Below are 18,216 nucleotides of genomic sequence, written 5' to 3' on the forward strand. Positions count from 1 at the left end.
CAGATATTTTATTAGTGAATTTAATGTATATATTAATGTATTAATTTGCTAGTATAGTACTGTATTTTTAGTTGCAATTTTGAATACGACTAAGCCAAATGAAACAAGAAAAGCAAACCTATGTAGTACCTAGATATCTTCACACCATAAAATAATTATGTAGGATGTAAAACATCTACATTGATTTTTAATTTATTTTTCAAAACATCTGTTGATGATAAAAAATGAGGATAAACCTTAATCTCCAAAACTTTTAAGTATCTTTTATTGAAGCTATTTTATAACAAATTATTGATAATATTGCTTTTAGTTGATTCTACAGTTTTATAAATGGCTGGAAGTCAATGGAAAGATATTTTTCTCAGCAATATCCTTTCAAAGCATTTTTCACCTCCATATTCCTTAGATTATAAATCAGAGGATTTAACATAGAAATGACAAGAGTATAGAATACAGCTCTAATCATGCTTTTCTCTGATGAGTAGATGGCCCCCAGGTTGGGCATATGTGAATAACACAGTCATAGAATAAACTCACCTCAGTGATATAAGAGTTGTGAGTGAAGAAGATCTTACTCCTTCCTTGGGTCAAGGAGATCTTCAGGATGGTACAGAGGATATAAGCATAGGAAACCAGAATGACAGTTGTGGTGCTGCTGATGATGAGAACAGAGAGAATAAAAAGTACAATCTCATTCACAAAGGTGTCAACACACGAGATCTTGATCAGAGCTGGGACATCACAGAAAAAGTGGTCCATGTTGAAGTGAGCAGGACTGAAGCCATGTTGGGACCTAAAACTGCATGTGCTCTATGAAATTTTAAACAAGCTTTTTTCTTATGCATTTCTCTGAGTTCTCTTTTCCCATGGTTATATGATATTTTAAACATTGATTATGGAGCAGAATGAGAATATTTACATATATGTAAAGTTGTTTTCCAGTCAGCTTGGAACTGCAGACTTGCAATGAGATGTGTGCTATCCAGACCCTGAGAAACCAAAGATGACATCAATCAAGTTATTCCACCCCAAAGCAGGACCCTAAGATAACATCAAGGATGAGAACAGAAGCCAGAAGGAGCCTCAGCAAGAATTTGCACCTGGCCCCTTACATGTCTCCCTCCCTCCTGCTTTTCACTTCCCACATTCCATTCCCTCAACCACCTCTTTAAAAATCCCTCAGTAAATATGTAAATATGAGTCTTTGAGATGGTTCTAGTCTGGCCATTCTCCTTCAAGTTTACCAGACAGATAGGTTAGCCTAGCTTCTCCCTCAGGTCACCAGTATTCCTGAATAAAAGCTGACTTCCATTCTCACCAACATTTGATATTTGGATCATTTGTTTTGTTTGGGGACAAGCAGACAGACTTGGGTTCACTAACAAAATTTGGGGTGAGCCTCATCTAGGAGCTGAGTGACCAGGGGTAACAGATTTTGGCAAAACAAGCCAGGGTTTTTGTTTAGTGGGGGCAGGCAGCCATCTGTCAGTTCAGTAACAACCCAGTCTGTTTTCCTGACAGAAACATAAACTGAAGATGAAACCTGTTTGCACTATGTAGTTCATGTATCCACTGATAATAGGAGCCAATCACTGAAAGAACAGTCTGCTGAGACATACATACAATATAGAGCAAAGTTGAGCAAAGGGCTGAGAAACAATCATATACCAACATGGCCAGAAGAAAACCTTCAGTCCCAACAAAAAAGCAAAGAAAAAGAACTGGGTTGCACAGCCATTGTAAGAAATTTTCTTTTCCTTGGACAAAATAGTAGCCAGAGTTTTGGGAGCAATGACTGTAGAGTGGCAGAGATCTAAACAGGACACATTTCTGAGAAAGAAATACATAGGCATGTAAAGTCTGGAGTCTATTTTAATGGCAATTAACATGCTGACATTTCCCAACACAATGACCATGTAGATTAAGTAAGACCAGTAAGAATAAGAGAATTTGTACTTTTGGAGGTGTTCTGAATCCCAGGTAAATAAACTGTCAACTGTGAGTGCATCTGACAGAATAGCTTCACATTTGAATGCATCCAAAGTACAACCAAAATAAGGTCATCTCATTTTTTTCTAATACATGTGATATGGGAAATGTGGACTACCTAAGGATGCCTCAGGCAGTGATGTTATTAGTCATTTTATAACGTTTGTAACATAAGAGATTTAGATCAGATAAACTGAGTCCAAATTTTATTTCTTTCAGTCTAAAAGAATCCAAGATAACTACACTTTTAATGTTCCAAAAGTCCTCTTCTGTCAGAAAAAGAGATCAAGAAAGCAAGTTCATTTATAATAGTCACCAAAGAATAAAACACCTAGGAATAAATCTAACCAAAGAGGTGAAAGATCTCTACAGTGAGAACTACAAGTCACTACAGAAAGAAATTAAAGCAGACACTAAAAGATGGAAAGACATTCCTTGCTCCTGGATTGGAAGAATCAATGTAGTAAAAATGTCCATACTACCCAAAGCCATCTACACGTTCAATGTGATCCCCAGCAAAATGCCAATAACATTCTTCACAGAAATAGAAAAAGCAAACCTAACATTCTTATGGAACAACAAAAGACACTGAAGAGCCAAACAATCTTGAGCAAAAAAAGTAAAGCCAGAGGCATTACACCTCCTGACTTCAAACTATATTACAAATCTATAGCAATAAATACAGCATGGAACTGTCATAAAAACAAACATGTGGACCAATGGAACAGAATAGAGAACCCAGGAATCAACCCATGGATTTACAGCTACCTGATCTTTGACAAGGGCACCAAGAATATACATTGGGGAAAAGACTGCCTCTTCAATAAATAGTGCTGAGAAAACTGGAGATCCATTTGTAGAAGAATGAAACTTGACCCATACCTCTCACCATATACTAAAATCAACCCAAAATGGATTAGAGACTTAAATATAAGACCTGAAACTTTAAAACTCCTAGAAGAAAATATAGGGGAAATGCTCCAGTATTTAGGACTGGGTAACAACTTGATGAATAACACCCCAAAAGCACAGGCAAAAAAAGAAAAACTAAACAAATGGGATTATATCAAACTAAAAACTTCTGCACAGCAAAGGAAACAATCAACAGCATGAAAAGACAACCTACAGAATGGGAGAAAATATTTGCAAACTGTGCATCCAACAAGGGATTAATATCCAGAATATACAAAGAGCTCAGACAACTTTACAGCAAAAACACAAATAATCCAATTTAAAAATGGGCAAAAGAGCTAAATAGACATTTCTCCAAGGAAGACATACAAATGGCCAACAGGTATATGAAAAAATTCTCAACATCACTAATCATCAGGGATATACAAATCAAAACCACTTTGAGATATCACTTCACTCCAAACAGACTGGCTATTATAAAAAAGACAGAAAACAACAAATGCTGGCAAGGATGTGGAGAAAAAGGAACCCTTCTGCACTGTTGGTGGGACTGTGAATTAGTACAGCCATTATGGAGAACAGTATGGAGGTTCCTTAAACAACTACAGATAGAACTTCCATATGATCCATCAATCCCACTACTGGGGATATATCCAGAGGATTGGAAAACATCACGTAGAAGGGCTACATGCACTCCCATGTTTATTGCAGCTCTATTAACAATAGCCAGGCTACGGAACCAATGTAAATGTCCCATTGATGGATGACTGAGTAAGGAAATTGTGGTATATATAAACAAAGAAATATCATTCAGCCATAAGAAAGAATGAAATTCTACCATTTGCAACAACATGGATGAGCTTGGAGAAAATTATTCTAAGTGAAACAACCCAGGTAGAGAAAGAGAAATAACACATATTCTTACTCATAACTGGGAGCTGAATCCATAAACAAAGAAATGAACAATAAAGAGAGACAGAGAAAGAAGGAAAGAAACAACAATCACAGTAATACATTAAACTTTTAGAAAAATAGAGGTGGAAAAGGGAGAGGTGTAGTGGGGAGGAAGGCTAATGAGTAACTGGTCAATGGACACAAAGAATGATTGCATATTATAATGATGAATAAACTAACTATACTGATCTAACCATCACACATTGTACACAATTATTGAAAATCAACATTGTACCCCACATGTATATACAAGTATTTATCTAGATAAATAAATGAATAAGTCCTCTTCTGTCAACTGGGAAATACTAATAGCACCTATTTTATAGGATTGTTGTGAGGATCACATAAAACTCAGTGTGAAAAGCAATAGTGACTAGAATATCATAAAACATACATATTAGTCAAATGAATATATAAGCAAACAAACACAAAGTTCTTTTTGCCTTATGAATGAAAAATTGGGCGAAATCATAGGTCAATTCCTTTCCCTGTCACAAGATGCAGTTAGTTTGGCTCTCTTAAAACATTCTGCTATATCAAACACATTATAAAACATGGGATTATTATTTCATGTGGTAGAATGAAGCACCCAGTCTTGAAGAAAGTCATCCAAAGAGATAAATCAAACTCTTATCTCTTAGGCTAACCATACACAGAGGTTGAGAGTGTTCAACCTCTGCCTCCTACTTCATTTACTACTACTCTCTGAATACTAGTGGTCTCCCTTTTTGGCAGCCAAACTCCAACATATCTTTTCTTTTTACTGTTTTAGTTATACAAATTATTTTGTTTATTTAGAAGCACTACTGTTGAAGTACAAAATCAACTTTCCCAGCGAGAAGTGTTTATGTGTATATATATATATATATATATATATACGTACCATTAATTAAACACAAGACATTAATGTAAATGAATAGGGCAAACAGATATGTATTGCAGTGGTTCTTCTTTGTGCTTTTTTTTAGAAATACCAGTGCATAATATTAAATACTAACACTTTTTCAGATATCTGAAAAGTTAAGTTAAAAAAAAAGAAATTTTGCATTACAATTATCTGGTTGCATTACTATATTTAATTTCTAAACTAACAAAAAATACCTACCCTTCAAGGAACTTAATGTCATATTTGAAGTTACATATTTTTGTTTGGAAATATTCATAAGTGCAAGAGTATAATAACATCAGAAGTGAAACTGATTTAGCTTTTGTTACTATTTTTTGATAAAGTCAAAATGTTTTATTGGTTAAGAGCGTGGTGTTTTTATTTTGCATATCTAGATTTTCATCCAGGCTTTTCTACTCACTGGCTAAGTAATCTTGGGCAAATTGCTTAAATTCCATGAGTCTCTATTTTCTTATCAGCAAAATATTATGACATCTACTCATAAGTTTATTATTGTAAGGATTAAATTAAATACTGTATATAAATTAAAATATGTAGCACCTGGGGAAATAAAAAGTGGTTAATAAGTAACTGATGTATAACAAAAGCAGAAAAAAAAGACATTTTTGTTAATTCAGAAAACTATCTTAGGCAAAAGTTATGATTTTTAAAAACCAGGTACCTTACTTGAGATCCAGATGGTTCCAAAAGGAGGCTCATCTAAGAATTGAAACATCTTACTGTTTTTTTAAAGGGAGCTTTCAGGAAAGTGTAATTACAAAACTGCTTCACAGCATGTGTTAGATTTGTTCAAGTATCTGAGTAAACTCAAAAGGTAGACCTATTTATTTTTAGCCTCATCCTTCCTTGTTAGAATCAAAATAGAATCTTAGACTGGATTTTCAGTTTGAACTTTGAGAAAATCTTACTCTATATTATGCAAAGACAGAACTAAGAATTCATCCTGCATGTTATCTGCCATAATTTCTAAGTCCTTTAGCATAGTTTGGTCTTTTTGAAGAATTTTAAAAAGCCCTGGTAGTCAGTTGGGTCACTGCTTGCCAAACTTCCCCATATTTCACAATTACCTAGACAGTTTTTGTTTTGCTTTTTTTATAAATATTGATTCCTGCATCATACTCATTCTTAAACTTAATATTTAAAAATGTCTACTAACAAGATGAGGGTGGGGAAGAATCCCTTCATTTTTTTAGATTCCCAACTGACCATAATAAAAAAAGAAGGGACTGCACATGAAAAAGTTGCAATCCTTTGTAGCAAAACAATTTTTTAAAAAACTACAATAGGGCCCAATCATCTATAAAGTTAGAGTTCTATAACACAATATCTTAAGAAAGTCATAAGTTTTATGTTCTATTTCTTCTCTATCAATAATGGAGGTGTTCAAACGTTGCTTCAGTAGTGAAAAAGGTAAATTTTTATTGAGGCATGAGGTTGGGTGGGGCACATGGGACACAATTGCAACTGGAGATGGTGAGCATGCTGACAATATTGATCCGATCATTATATCTTGGCCACAGGTGCAAATGGTCAGCTCTGTGTCCCATGAATATGTGTAATCAATAAAAATGTTTTTTAAAAAACAGCAAAAAAAATTATTATTATATATATTCAGACATGAAAAACTAAAGTAGAAATTCATGATGAAAATCATGGTATTGAGAAATGTTGTAATCTAGCTATGTTATAAATTGGTTAAAATGTATATAAATTAAAGAGAGGAACTATTTTAGAAAAATATATAAATCATGGAAGTATTACTTTAATTATTATCAAAGAATCTTCATCTTCTTTACCTAAATAAATTTAAATAATTTGCCTAAAATATGAAATTTGGGGTTTAGAAGATAGTTTACTAGTTTTTGTGGATTTCACTAATTTAGAAAGAACAATACCTAAAATAGCATAATAAAACTTATAGTTGATGCTAAAAAAACTGGGTTTAATGATAAATATTTTTAAGAAAATTCACTGAGATTTGAATAAAACAATTCCTCATCATAAATCTCTTCCTATATAAACAAAAATTAACCAATTTAAACCATCTAATTAAATATGTCATTTCAAAAATAATTTGTGACTTCTTGAATTATTTAATATAATCAGAGTTATTGAATATATAAATATATCAGAGAGCATTAAAGGAGTTAGAAAAATTTAAATGATATTAGTTTTGCAGAAGCATGGAGAGGATTCAGCACTATGAATATTTTTGAGGAAAAAATGTTTTTCACATACTATGTCATGGAATAACTTTCAAATCAGTGAGACAACTTTTGTAATGGTTTGGTCTAGTCTACTTCTTTCATTTCAAACTGTTGCTCAGACAGCATTTAGTGTAGCATGTCAAACCAAAGATTTCCCCACCAGTTTGTAAAAATCAATAGATTACTTGGAAAGCCTTAGAGTGATTTGGTTAAATGATTTGTGCTAAAAACTTTATTACTCATTGAGCAGTTTCATATGAGCATAAAAGGGGCTAGTTTGTATTATTGATTGGTGTATATATATAAGAATTTGTAGTGGATTGAATTATGTCCCCCCAAAACTATTGAAGCTTGAATTGTGTCCCCCAAGTTTTATGTATTAGAAACTTAGCCTCCACTGTGACTGTTAAAAGGGTGGGAAATCCTATTATGGTAATAGAAAGGTGGAGCCTTGAAGATGTGATTGGATTATAGGACCGTGCAGTAGTGGATGGATTAAAAATGGTGGTTAGTGGTGTGGTTCTGAGGGCTTTAAAAGGAGAGTCCCCCTCTCTCTGTGCTCTCTCTGCTTCCACCATCTTGCAATGTGAGACCCCTGCATTACTGTCACCACCACCAGATGGACTTTGGACTTCCCAGCCTCAGAAACTGTAAGCAATAAATTTTGTTATTCTTATAAAGCACCCAGTTACAGTTATTTTGTTTTAAGTAACAGAAACAGACTAATACAGGATTTGCGTATATCAGTTGCTGAATACACTGTTAAATATTTTAAAACCCCTTTTGTTAATGACTAGAGCAGTCCACCATTAGTCAAAGATCTTCCCTTAACAAAAACTTATCCAGATGGCATCTCCTATCAGTTCTTGCAAACCTTCAAGGAGTGAATATTTTTAATGTTATGCAATCTTCTTCTCTTCAGAATTAAAAAAAGGAAAAAATTCTCCACCTTTAATGATGTAACACAAACTTAAGTCCAAAATGTGCCATGGTTAGTATGAGGATAACAAATGACGCTCTGTGTTAATGATGAATATATACATATATACACAATTCTAAATAAAATTCAGTAAAACTCTGTGAAAATGCATCTCAGGATAAGATAAATTAACATATAAGGTAATTGGAAAATATTTTCCATCTTTTGTTTATCCCTTTCCTGGAACAGATGGTGAGATTTTGCAGGACTTATTTTCAGTAAGGAAGAAAACAGAAGGAAGGGAGGGATGATAAGGCTGCCAATGCCAGAACACTTTACCTTGGAAAAAAAGAAGGTAGAGGGTGGCTTGCACAATGCCAGTTATTTCCAACCAATCTCCCTTGCTTAGGATAATGTGATGGGGATGGAAACCAAGTAACTAAGAAAGAGTTTGAATTCTTATCACCTGTCACAGTACCTAGAATGTTTTACCTTATATTTAGAGTGAATAACAGCCACCAGATGGCAGCAAACTGCAGCTGGGTCCAGGGTTTGCTCCTGGAGTCAGAATCCCCCAGAGTACCTGAGCAGTTCTACACATCCTGCCTCACACCATTCACTTCATAACAAGATCTTCATTTTCAAGAAAAGAATATTTTGGAGCTTCGATTATCATGTTAAATCATGATTTTAAAGCTTAGGAAATTACATTCATTAGTATATAAAAAGCATAGTACATTACAACAAATTTGATTATATCCCAGGAATGTAAAGTTTAATATTTGAAAATCAATTATATAATTCACCACAGTAATAGAAGAGGGAGAAAACTCATTGTATCATCTCAAGAGATGCAGAAAAGTCACCTGATAAAATTAGGAAAATGCAAATTCGACAATGCTTGATCATAAAGTTTCCCAGTATTTATTTACTTACTTAAAATTATCTTTTATTTTCTTTCTCAATACTGAAAGCTCCCCACTCCCAAAACACACACCCCAGACATGCAATGTTAAGTGAGCAGTTTAAAGTCTTGTCTCAGGACATTAATACTATCATACCACTGTTTTCTGACTTGCATGTTGCCTTCGAGAATTCAGCTATCTAAGTTATCTTTATATTGCCTTTCCTTCTGGCTGCTTCTCTCTGTCTTCAATATTGTACTTTTTCACCTATATATATTTCCTTATGGGTATTCCATTTGGAATCATTTCACCAATTCATACTCTTTTTCTTTAATTCTGTCACTTCGAGTGGACATATTGTGGACTCTCACAGTATCATCAATATTCTACACTTTGATCTTATGCCATCTATCTCTTTATCTCTTTTTGCTGGGTTTTTGCAAATATCCTAATTCTTTCTTCAGTTATGCTTCATCTGTATTTAAGTTTTCAACTTTAAGTTAAACTTTAAGCTTTAAGTTCTAATACTGAGTTTTCAACTTTACAGATTTTTTTAATTTCTAGAAGTTCTATTTTTTTTTTTTTTTAGTGACCCTGGCCATATTTAATAATATCTTTTTCTCGCAAATGTTAATGTGTTTAAAGGAAATAAAGTTTTTAAATGAGTCTGAAGGAAACTATAAGCACTTGTAAAGACTTGTTGAAAAGTAGGAGTTCTCACTAAGGAGTCGCTCACTTGCTATTGCACAAAACAAAATTAAATAAATAAGTTACATTTTAAAGTTTGATAGAAAAAATGTGAGAGCATAAAGGAATACGTTATTCTTCGTGTTATTTGACTTTTAAGAATTAAAATAATAATCTTTTTTCTAGATATGGAAACACAGAATATATATTTTTAAGTATCTATAAAATATGGTGACCTCATATTTCTCATCTTTTAAATGATACAATAATATTTTCTGGAAAGTATGCTATTACATGCCACATCATTTGTCTGCAGTGAAAAAATAACTGAAAGGTATATAATTTTGCAAGGCTTGAAAAACCTACTATTTATAAAAGATGAGTTACAATTACTGTTGATTATTGAAAGCTGACAGGTAAAAATGTGACACTTATTTGCTAAACATAGATACAAATGTTGTAATATAGGCTTATACTTCTCAAAAATGAAAACAGCAGAAAAATTATTTTCTCAACAACAAAGGAATACAGAAAGAACAAGAAAATATTAAAATGGCAAAAATGGAGAAAAATAAAAGATTATAAAAATGAATGCAAATGAAAAAAATGTATTAAGTTGACCACATATAAATTATAGTTACTTTAAAAGCTCTCTGTATCCTGGAATTATCCATTAGAAAACATAAGCTAATAAAGATTTTTGCTGCAATTGCAACAATTATATAAAATGCATAGGGCAACAGCACACACAGCCACATCCCAGTCCCCAGGAAGCACTCCACTGGCCAGCCTCAACTGATGGCAACAGAGCACTATCCACCTCACCAGAAGCAGCACTCCCTGCCACTGCTGCAGACACTGATGTTGAGTGAGTGGCCGGAACAGCCCCAACCATAGCAACTGCTACCACAGGGTGGCTTACTGCCACACCAGCAGCCACAGCTCACAGACCATTCATCAGTATAGAAAGAAGGAGAGTCACCAGTGGAGCCCAGGGAGAAGTGAGAGAGTGCAGACCTGTGACCCAGTGACCTAACCAACAAGGGGAATTATGCTGCCATTCACGGTAGCACACCTGGGGATGGAAGGTATATGTGCAGCCCACAGGACTGTCTTCATCTGAGAGAGACATAGGTGGAACCTCTGAGAGTACAGAAACCCAGAATAGCCAAATAGAGTAAGAAAGAAAATTCCCATTAACCACCAACCCATTTCCCAAGGAGGGAAGGTCCCAGGAGGAGGCTCTGCCTGTAAGAAAGAAGAAAGAGAAAACCTACCCACGGTCACCCATTCAAACTGAAGAGCACCAACACGCCCAAGTACAGACATCAGGGTCACAGGGACCTAGCTGGGGTGCAAATAGGCCTGCCCAGGATCACCCACCACAGCCAAAGAGTGACAGGGCATCAAGGTGCTTTCTCCAAGAACTTGAGAGCTTTCCCACATCCTGGATGAATCAATATAGTGTCTCCAACCTCAGTAAGGTATTACTAAGTGCTCCAGGGACTAGGCCTTGGAGGCACTCACATGCAATTCCAACACTGAATTCCGCCAAAGTGCCCACATGGAGACTACACTACTGCAGACTACACTACTGCATCTACCTGCAACCAATATTAAACACCCTAATCAATGGTCATTATAAAACATGTCCACAAGAGGAACTCCCACTCCTCAAAACCCACTCTGGAATACCAGAAAAAGCAACTGCTCCAGATGAATAGACACCAATGTAGAGATACTGGAAATAAAAAGAAAAAAAAACAAGAAAATATGACACACCAAGGGAATATAATAAATCTCGAGTACCAGACCCTCTAGAGCATGAAGTCCTTGAAATGACTGAAAAGGAATTCCAAGAAACAATCTAAAGGAAACATGATGAGATACAAACAGACTCAGTTAGATGACACAACAAAATGAGAAAAAGTATCCAGGATCTAACAGAGGAAATGCACGAAAGAGACTAATGCTTTCAGAAAGAATATAGCAGAATTCCTGGAGCTGAAGGATTCCTTCAAAAAAATAAAAAATGCAACCAAAAGTTTAAAAAGCAAGTTAGAACAAGCAGAACAAACAATTTCTGCCATTGAAGATGGTCTTTTTCATATAACAAAGGTGGACAAACATAAATAAATAAAAGAATTTTTTTAAAAATGAAGAAAATCTAAGAGAGTTAGCAGACAACCTGAAGCACAAAAACTCCAAATCATAAGTGTTCCAGAAGAGGAGGAGAAAGGAAAAAGCATTAAAAACATATTCAATGAAATAATAGCAAAAAACTTTCCAGGTATAAGGAGAGATATAGACCATCAGATCCAGGAGGCTCAAAAACCCTGAAACAAATTCAATCCAAAAAGGTCCTCTCTGAGACACATTATAGTCAAACTGGGAAAGCTCAAAGATGGAACTTTAAAAACAGCAAGTTTTCTCTTGTCAAATCACTATAAGGGAGCACCCATCAGACTAACAGCAGACTTCTCAACAGAAACCCTAAAAGTCAGAAGAGGATGGGATGATATATTCAAAATACCAAAAGAAAAAAATTGCCAGCCAAGAACACTACACCTAGCAAAGCTATCATTTAGAAATAAGGGAGAAATAGTATATTTCCTAGACAAAAATAACTGTGGGAGTTCTCTGTCACATGACCAGCCCTATAAGAAATTCTCAAGCTAGTACTACATCTGGAATATGAAAAGGAATAATCACTGCTAGGAATATACAAGAACAAAACCCACTAATAGAAAAAAAATTCAAATGAGAAAGAGAAAGAAACTTTATCTAACCACCTCAAAAAACCAAGAAACATGGAAGACAAACAATGAAAGAAGAAAGGAATAAATATATTTTAAAAATCCAAACAAAATTGATAAAATGCCAGGGGAAGTCAATACTTTTTAATAATAACCCTAAATATAAATGGATTAAATTTCCCATTCAAAAGACACAGACTGATTGATTGGATTAAAAAGCTAGACCAAAATATATGCTGTCTTCCAGAGATTCAACTGAACTGTAAACATACACACGGAATAAGTACAAAAGGATGGAAAAGATATACCGTGCAAATGTAAACCAAAAATGAGCAGGAGTAGCTATTCTTATATCAGATAAAATAGACTTTAAACTAAGAAACATACAAAGAGACAAAGAAGCCATTATCTAATGATGAAGGGATCTATCCAGCAAGAAGACATAACAATCATAATTATATATGCACCCAACTTCGGAGCAGCCAGATACATAAAGCAAACACAATTACACCTAAAAAAATAGATAGACCCACATACAGTTATAGTTGGGGACCTGAACACCCCTCTCTCAACATTGTCTCCCTATACTTGGGAAGTTTTCTGCTATTATTTCATTATTTCATTGTCTTAAATTGTCTCTGCCGAGGACATGATCCTGTACATAGAAAAGTCTAAAGACTCTACAAAAAAAAAACCTCTTAGAGTTGATAAATTATTTCAGTAACATTTCTGATAAAAAATCAACACTCAAAAATCCAGTAGCATTTTTATACTACAACAATGAACTAGCAGAAAAAGAAATCAAGAAAGATAGCTCATTTACAATAGTCACCAAAAAAATAAAATACCTAGGAATAAAGTTAAGCAAGGAGGTGAAAGATCTCTACAACAAGAACTACAGAGCACTGTTGAAATAAATTAAAGAGGCCACAAAAAGACAGAAAAACATTCCATGCTCTTGGATTGGAAGAATTAATCTTGTGAGAATTTCCATACTACCCAAAGCTATCTACAGATTCAATGCAATCCCTCTCAAAATACCAATGCCATTCTTCACAGAAATAGAAAAAAAACCCTAACTTCATATGGAACAACAAAAGACCCCAAATAACCAAAGCAATCCTGAGAAAAATAAATAAACAAATAAAGCCAGAGGCACAATACTACCAGACTTCAGATTATACTACAAAGCTGTAGTAACCAAAACAACATAGTACTGGCATAAAAACAGACACTCAGATCAATGGAACAGAGTAAAGAACCCAGAATCAACCCATACACCTACAGCCAACTGATTTTCAATGAAGGTACCAAGAACATACATTGGGGGAAAGACTGTCTCTTCCACAAATGGTTCATGGAAAACTGTAAATCCATGTGTAGAAGAATGAAACTAGACCCATATCTCTCACCATATACCAAAATCAACTCAAAATGGATTGAATACTTAAATATACATCCTGAAACTATAAAACTCCTAAAAGAAAACAGAGGAAACACTTCAGAAATTAAAACTAGGCAAAGACTTTATGAATATGACCCCAAAAGCACAGGCAACAAAAAGAAAAATAAACAAGTGGGATTATATCAAACTAAAAAGCTTCTGCACAGCAATAGAAACAATTAACAGAGCAAAAAGACAACCTACAGAGTGGGAGAAAATATTTATAACTATGCATCTCACAAAGGATTAAAATCCAGAATATACAAGGAACTCAAACTACTTAATAGTAAAATTTAAAAAGTAACCCAATTAAAAAATGTACGAAGAAGCTGAATAGGCATTTCTCAAAAGAAGATATACGAATGGCCAGCAGACACATGCAAAAATGCTCAACATAACTCAACATCAGGAAAATTCAAATCAACACCACATTGAGATATCATCTCATCCCAGTTATACTAGCTAATATCAAAAAGACCGAGAACAATAAATGCAGGCGAGGATGTGGAGAAAGGGGAGCCATCCTACACCTGCTGGTGGGACTGTAAATTGGTGCAGCCATTATGGAAATGGTTTCAACAGTTCTACAGACAGAACTGTCATATGATCCAGCAATTCCACTGCTGGGTATCTACCCAAAGGAATGGAAATCTTCATGTCTAAGGGATAACTGTACTCCCATGTTTATTGCAGCTCTATTGCAATAGTCATGAGTTGGAACCAGCCTAAATGTCCATCATTGGATGACTGGATAAAGAAAATGTGGTATATTTACCCAGTGGAATACTACTCTGCCATAGGAAAAAGTGAAACACTGCCATTTGCAGCAACATAGATGAACTTAGAGACAGTTATTTTAAGTGTAATAAGCCAGGCACAGATAGAAAAATACTGCATGTCCTCATATATAAGTGGAAGTTAAAAAAATAAATAAATAAACAAATAAATTTTAAAAATTTAAAAAGAAGGAAAGATACAACAATCACAATAGTATGTCGACCTTTCAAGGGGAGAAAACAGAACTGAGATTGCCAGAGGTGGGAAAGGGGGAGTAGGAGAGGGATAAGGGAGGAATTGGTAAAGGGTCACAAAAATTGATTACATCATATAATGTTGAATGTACTAATTATCCTGTTTTGAACATTACATTTTGCACACAGCTATTGATATTTATTGCTGTACCACACAGATATGTACAATCAACTATGTTCCAATAAAAAAAATATAATTTTTTAAATGCATAGAAATATGTTTACTAAAATATGTGTAGCTGTCAAATATAGAAACTCCATGACATTGCTAAAACATGTAAAAAGATGATGATGAAAACGCTAATAATAGTAGAAGCTACTATTACTTGAGTACTTCCTAGTGCTAAAAGCATGATTTATAGCATTTCATGTAATCCTCACAACTATTGAATGAAGTAACCTGATAGTCTCCATTGAACTTTAAAACTACTCAAGTACTTCTCAAATCTGTATTCAGTGGTAACACAGGAAATTAAACCTCGGCTCTCTGACATCAGAGGAAATATCAGCTTTGCTTTTATAAATGTGCTGTAAATAAATCAGTTATATATATGCTAAATGCAATTCTGCTAAAATACAAATGGGAATTTTTTTTAAATGAAAAATAATTCTGAAGTTCACTGAAATATTGAATAATATTAGCTAAGAAGTTTTTGGAAAAGATGCATCCCTATAGGGCATTAAATTCTGTTATGCAACAAGCATGTGATACCAACCTAAAAATACACAAGAAAATTGATGGAACAAAACAAATTCACTTGAAGTATGATCTAGTATGTATAAAAATATATCATATGGTCACAAGAAACTTCACAAACCAAAAATGAATAATTATTATTTATAAGGAATTTTAACGTGATTGAAGAACTATTGATTAATGTTTAACCAGAAGACCAGTATTTTACTGATCTTGCTTTAGCCTGGCAGTCCATTCTATCATGAATTATCTGAGACTTATTTGCCTGAAGACCAATCGAAAATTGAAAACAAGCTATTCCTTTATTTTAAGTAGCTGGAATCAGATGTCACATTGAACTAGACCAGTTGGAGAAGCCATGAAGTCTTGTGAGCGCTGGACTTCCCCTTCTGCCTAAATTTAATTACTAAGACTAGTTAAGAAAAAAACAAAACAAAAAAAATAAAAACAAAAAAACCTGACATAATGGGGTTGGATACGATCCACATTTAGAGGAAGAGAAATGAAAGAACTGACTTTCTGGCCTGGCCTGACATGGATAAGTATCAGAACAGTGATATACCACCTGAATACATTTTTAAAACAAGTGATTTACCCCCACTAATACATTTGGCTCAATTAAGTTTCTAAATTCTTATTTAGTGTTTATATATCTTTAAGAAAACAAAAGAAAAGCAGAGAAAGTAAGGCAAAAATTTTCATTGCCTCTCTGTATTTTTTTAAAAATATGTCAGAAAAATTGACTAACTGATGGAAAACAACTTGAATTAGGTTCATACCTTATGGAAAAAAATAACATTTATATTAACTAAAATTTAAATATAGTATACAAAAACATTACCATTGTAAAATTTATCTGATTTTGAGCAGGTAAATATATACAATAAATTTTAAAAGACAATAAAATGACATACAAATTTTATACTTCTCTATACCAAAAACTGATTAAAATGTTAAAAGAAAATAGAAACAGAATAATATTCAAACGAATAATTACCGGAGAAGGGTCAAATTTAGTATATTCCAGGACTGATCCCACATCTACACCTCCATTCAGGAATAGTTGTTTCTAGACCGTGTGATCACATTTCAGAATATTCCACATGCTTTGGATATGAATTTGGATACATTTGGAAAATAAAAATTCTGGAGCCGTACTGTAGCTGAGTTCTGGCTCCACCAAGTGACTCGGTCTCCCAGTACCTCAATTTTGTCATTTGAAAAATGGTGATACAAAGAATATATATATTGCATGTGCTCTTAATGTATCAGCTTTTATTATTACATAATGCAACACTTTATATTAAGAGGAGAATGAGAAAATAAAATGTACTAGAATGTTATTGCCACAATTTTTTATGTGAAGAATTGCTTTTTGAATGATATATTGTGGGTCCTCTTTTTATAAGTGTAGTAACTCCAAGGATGATACTCCCAGAAAGTAAACCTAGATCTTTAGGAAGCAATAGGCCTTTTACTCGAAAGTGTTCTATGTAACCACTGCCATTATGTTTTGCCAGCAAAACAATGGGTTTTACTTTGTAAAAAAGGTAAAAATATTACATACAGATATAATATTATTTTAATGATTACATAGTAAAAACTCAATATTTACTTCTTAATCAAAGTAAAATTAAATATTATCACATGATAAATTGAGAACATATTTGCTTTCATGTATTCTAAGCAAATAAATAATGCGTGTACTTATATTGTTAGAAACATTATTTTAGAAAACTTAGAAAAGCGAAATTTATTGCCATACATATAAATATCTTTAACATAATAGTTATACAAGAACAAGGATAACTAGAATCCTTAGGGGAAAAAATTGACCACTATATAATTGTTTAATAAATATCACTGAGGGCACCATTTCTTATGTAATATTCTTTTCACAGCATCTTTCATGTCCCTGTTTCTCAGACTATATATTACAGGGTTTAGCATTGGTATTATAAGTGTGTAGATCACAGCTACAATTTTGCTTCGCTCTGGTGAGGCGGTGCCCCCAGGTTGCGCATACATGAAGAAGACAGTTCCATAGAATAAACTCACCACTGCTATATGGGAGCCGCAGGTGGAGAAGGCCTTAGTCCTGCCATGCATCAAGGGGATCTTCAGGACAGTGGTGAGGATATAAGCATAGGAAACCAGAATGACAGTGGTGGTGCTGCTGATGATGAGAGCAGAGAGAATAAACAGTACAATCTCATTGACAAAGGTGTCAACACATGAGATCTTGATCAGGGCTGGAACATCACAGAAAAAGTGATCCAGTCTGTTTTCCTGACAGAAACGCAAACTGAAAGTGAGACCTGTTTGCACTATGGAGTTGATGCATCCACAGATATAGGATCCAGTTACCAACTGAACACAGACTTTCTGGGACATGTGCACAGGGTAAAGGAGAGGGGAGCAAATGGCAGAGAATCGATCAAATGCCATGACAGCCAGCAGAAAGCCTTCTGTTGTGACAAACAAGGCAAAGAAGAAAAATTGGGCTGCACAGCCATTGTATGAAATTTTCTTTTCATTCGTCAAGAAATTGGCTAAAGTTTTGGGAGCAATGACTGTGGAATAGCAGAGATCTAAATAGGACAAGTTTCGAAGGAAGAAATACATAGGCGTTTGAAGTCTGGAGTCCATCTTAGTGACAATCATCATGCTGATATTTCCCACCCCAATAACCATGTAGATCATCAAGAACACGAAGAATAAGAGGATCTGTAGCTTTGGAGGGATTCTAAACCCCAATAGAATAAACTCATTCACCTCTGAGTAATTCCTGTTCAGCTCCCTCTTCAT

General features: G+C 34.2%; 1 protein-coding gene and 1 pseudogene across 1 annotated transcript; both read right to left on the reverse strand.

Moving 5' to 3' along the window:
* Positions 1-361: 361 nt before the first annotated feature.
* LOC134391692 (olfactory receptor 9S13-like) lies at positions 362-11,046 on the reverse strand (annotated as a pseudogene).
* A 5,702-nt stretch (positions 11,047-16,748) lies between these two features.
* Positions 16,749-18,216, reverse strand: LOC134391693 (olfactory receptor 9S13-like). Its single transcript, XM_063115669.1, has 2 exons — positions 17,285-18,216; positions 16,749-16,821 (listed from the first exon to the last, which is right to left on the reverse strand). The coding sequence occupies exons 1-2, from the start codon at positions 18,214-18,216 to the stop codon at positions 16,749-16,751; spliced, it is 1,005 nt and encodes a 334-aa protein (XP_062971739.1).

Source organism: Cynocephalus volans, chromosome 12, assembly GCF_027409185.1.
Source record: "Cynocephalus volans isolate mCynVol1 chromosome 12, mCynVol1.pri, whole genome shotgun sequence".
Lineage (NCBI taxonomy): Eukaryota > Metazoa > Chordata > Mammalia > Dermoptera > Cynocephalidae > Cynocephalus > Cynocephalus volans.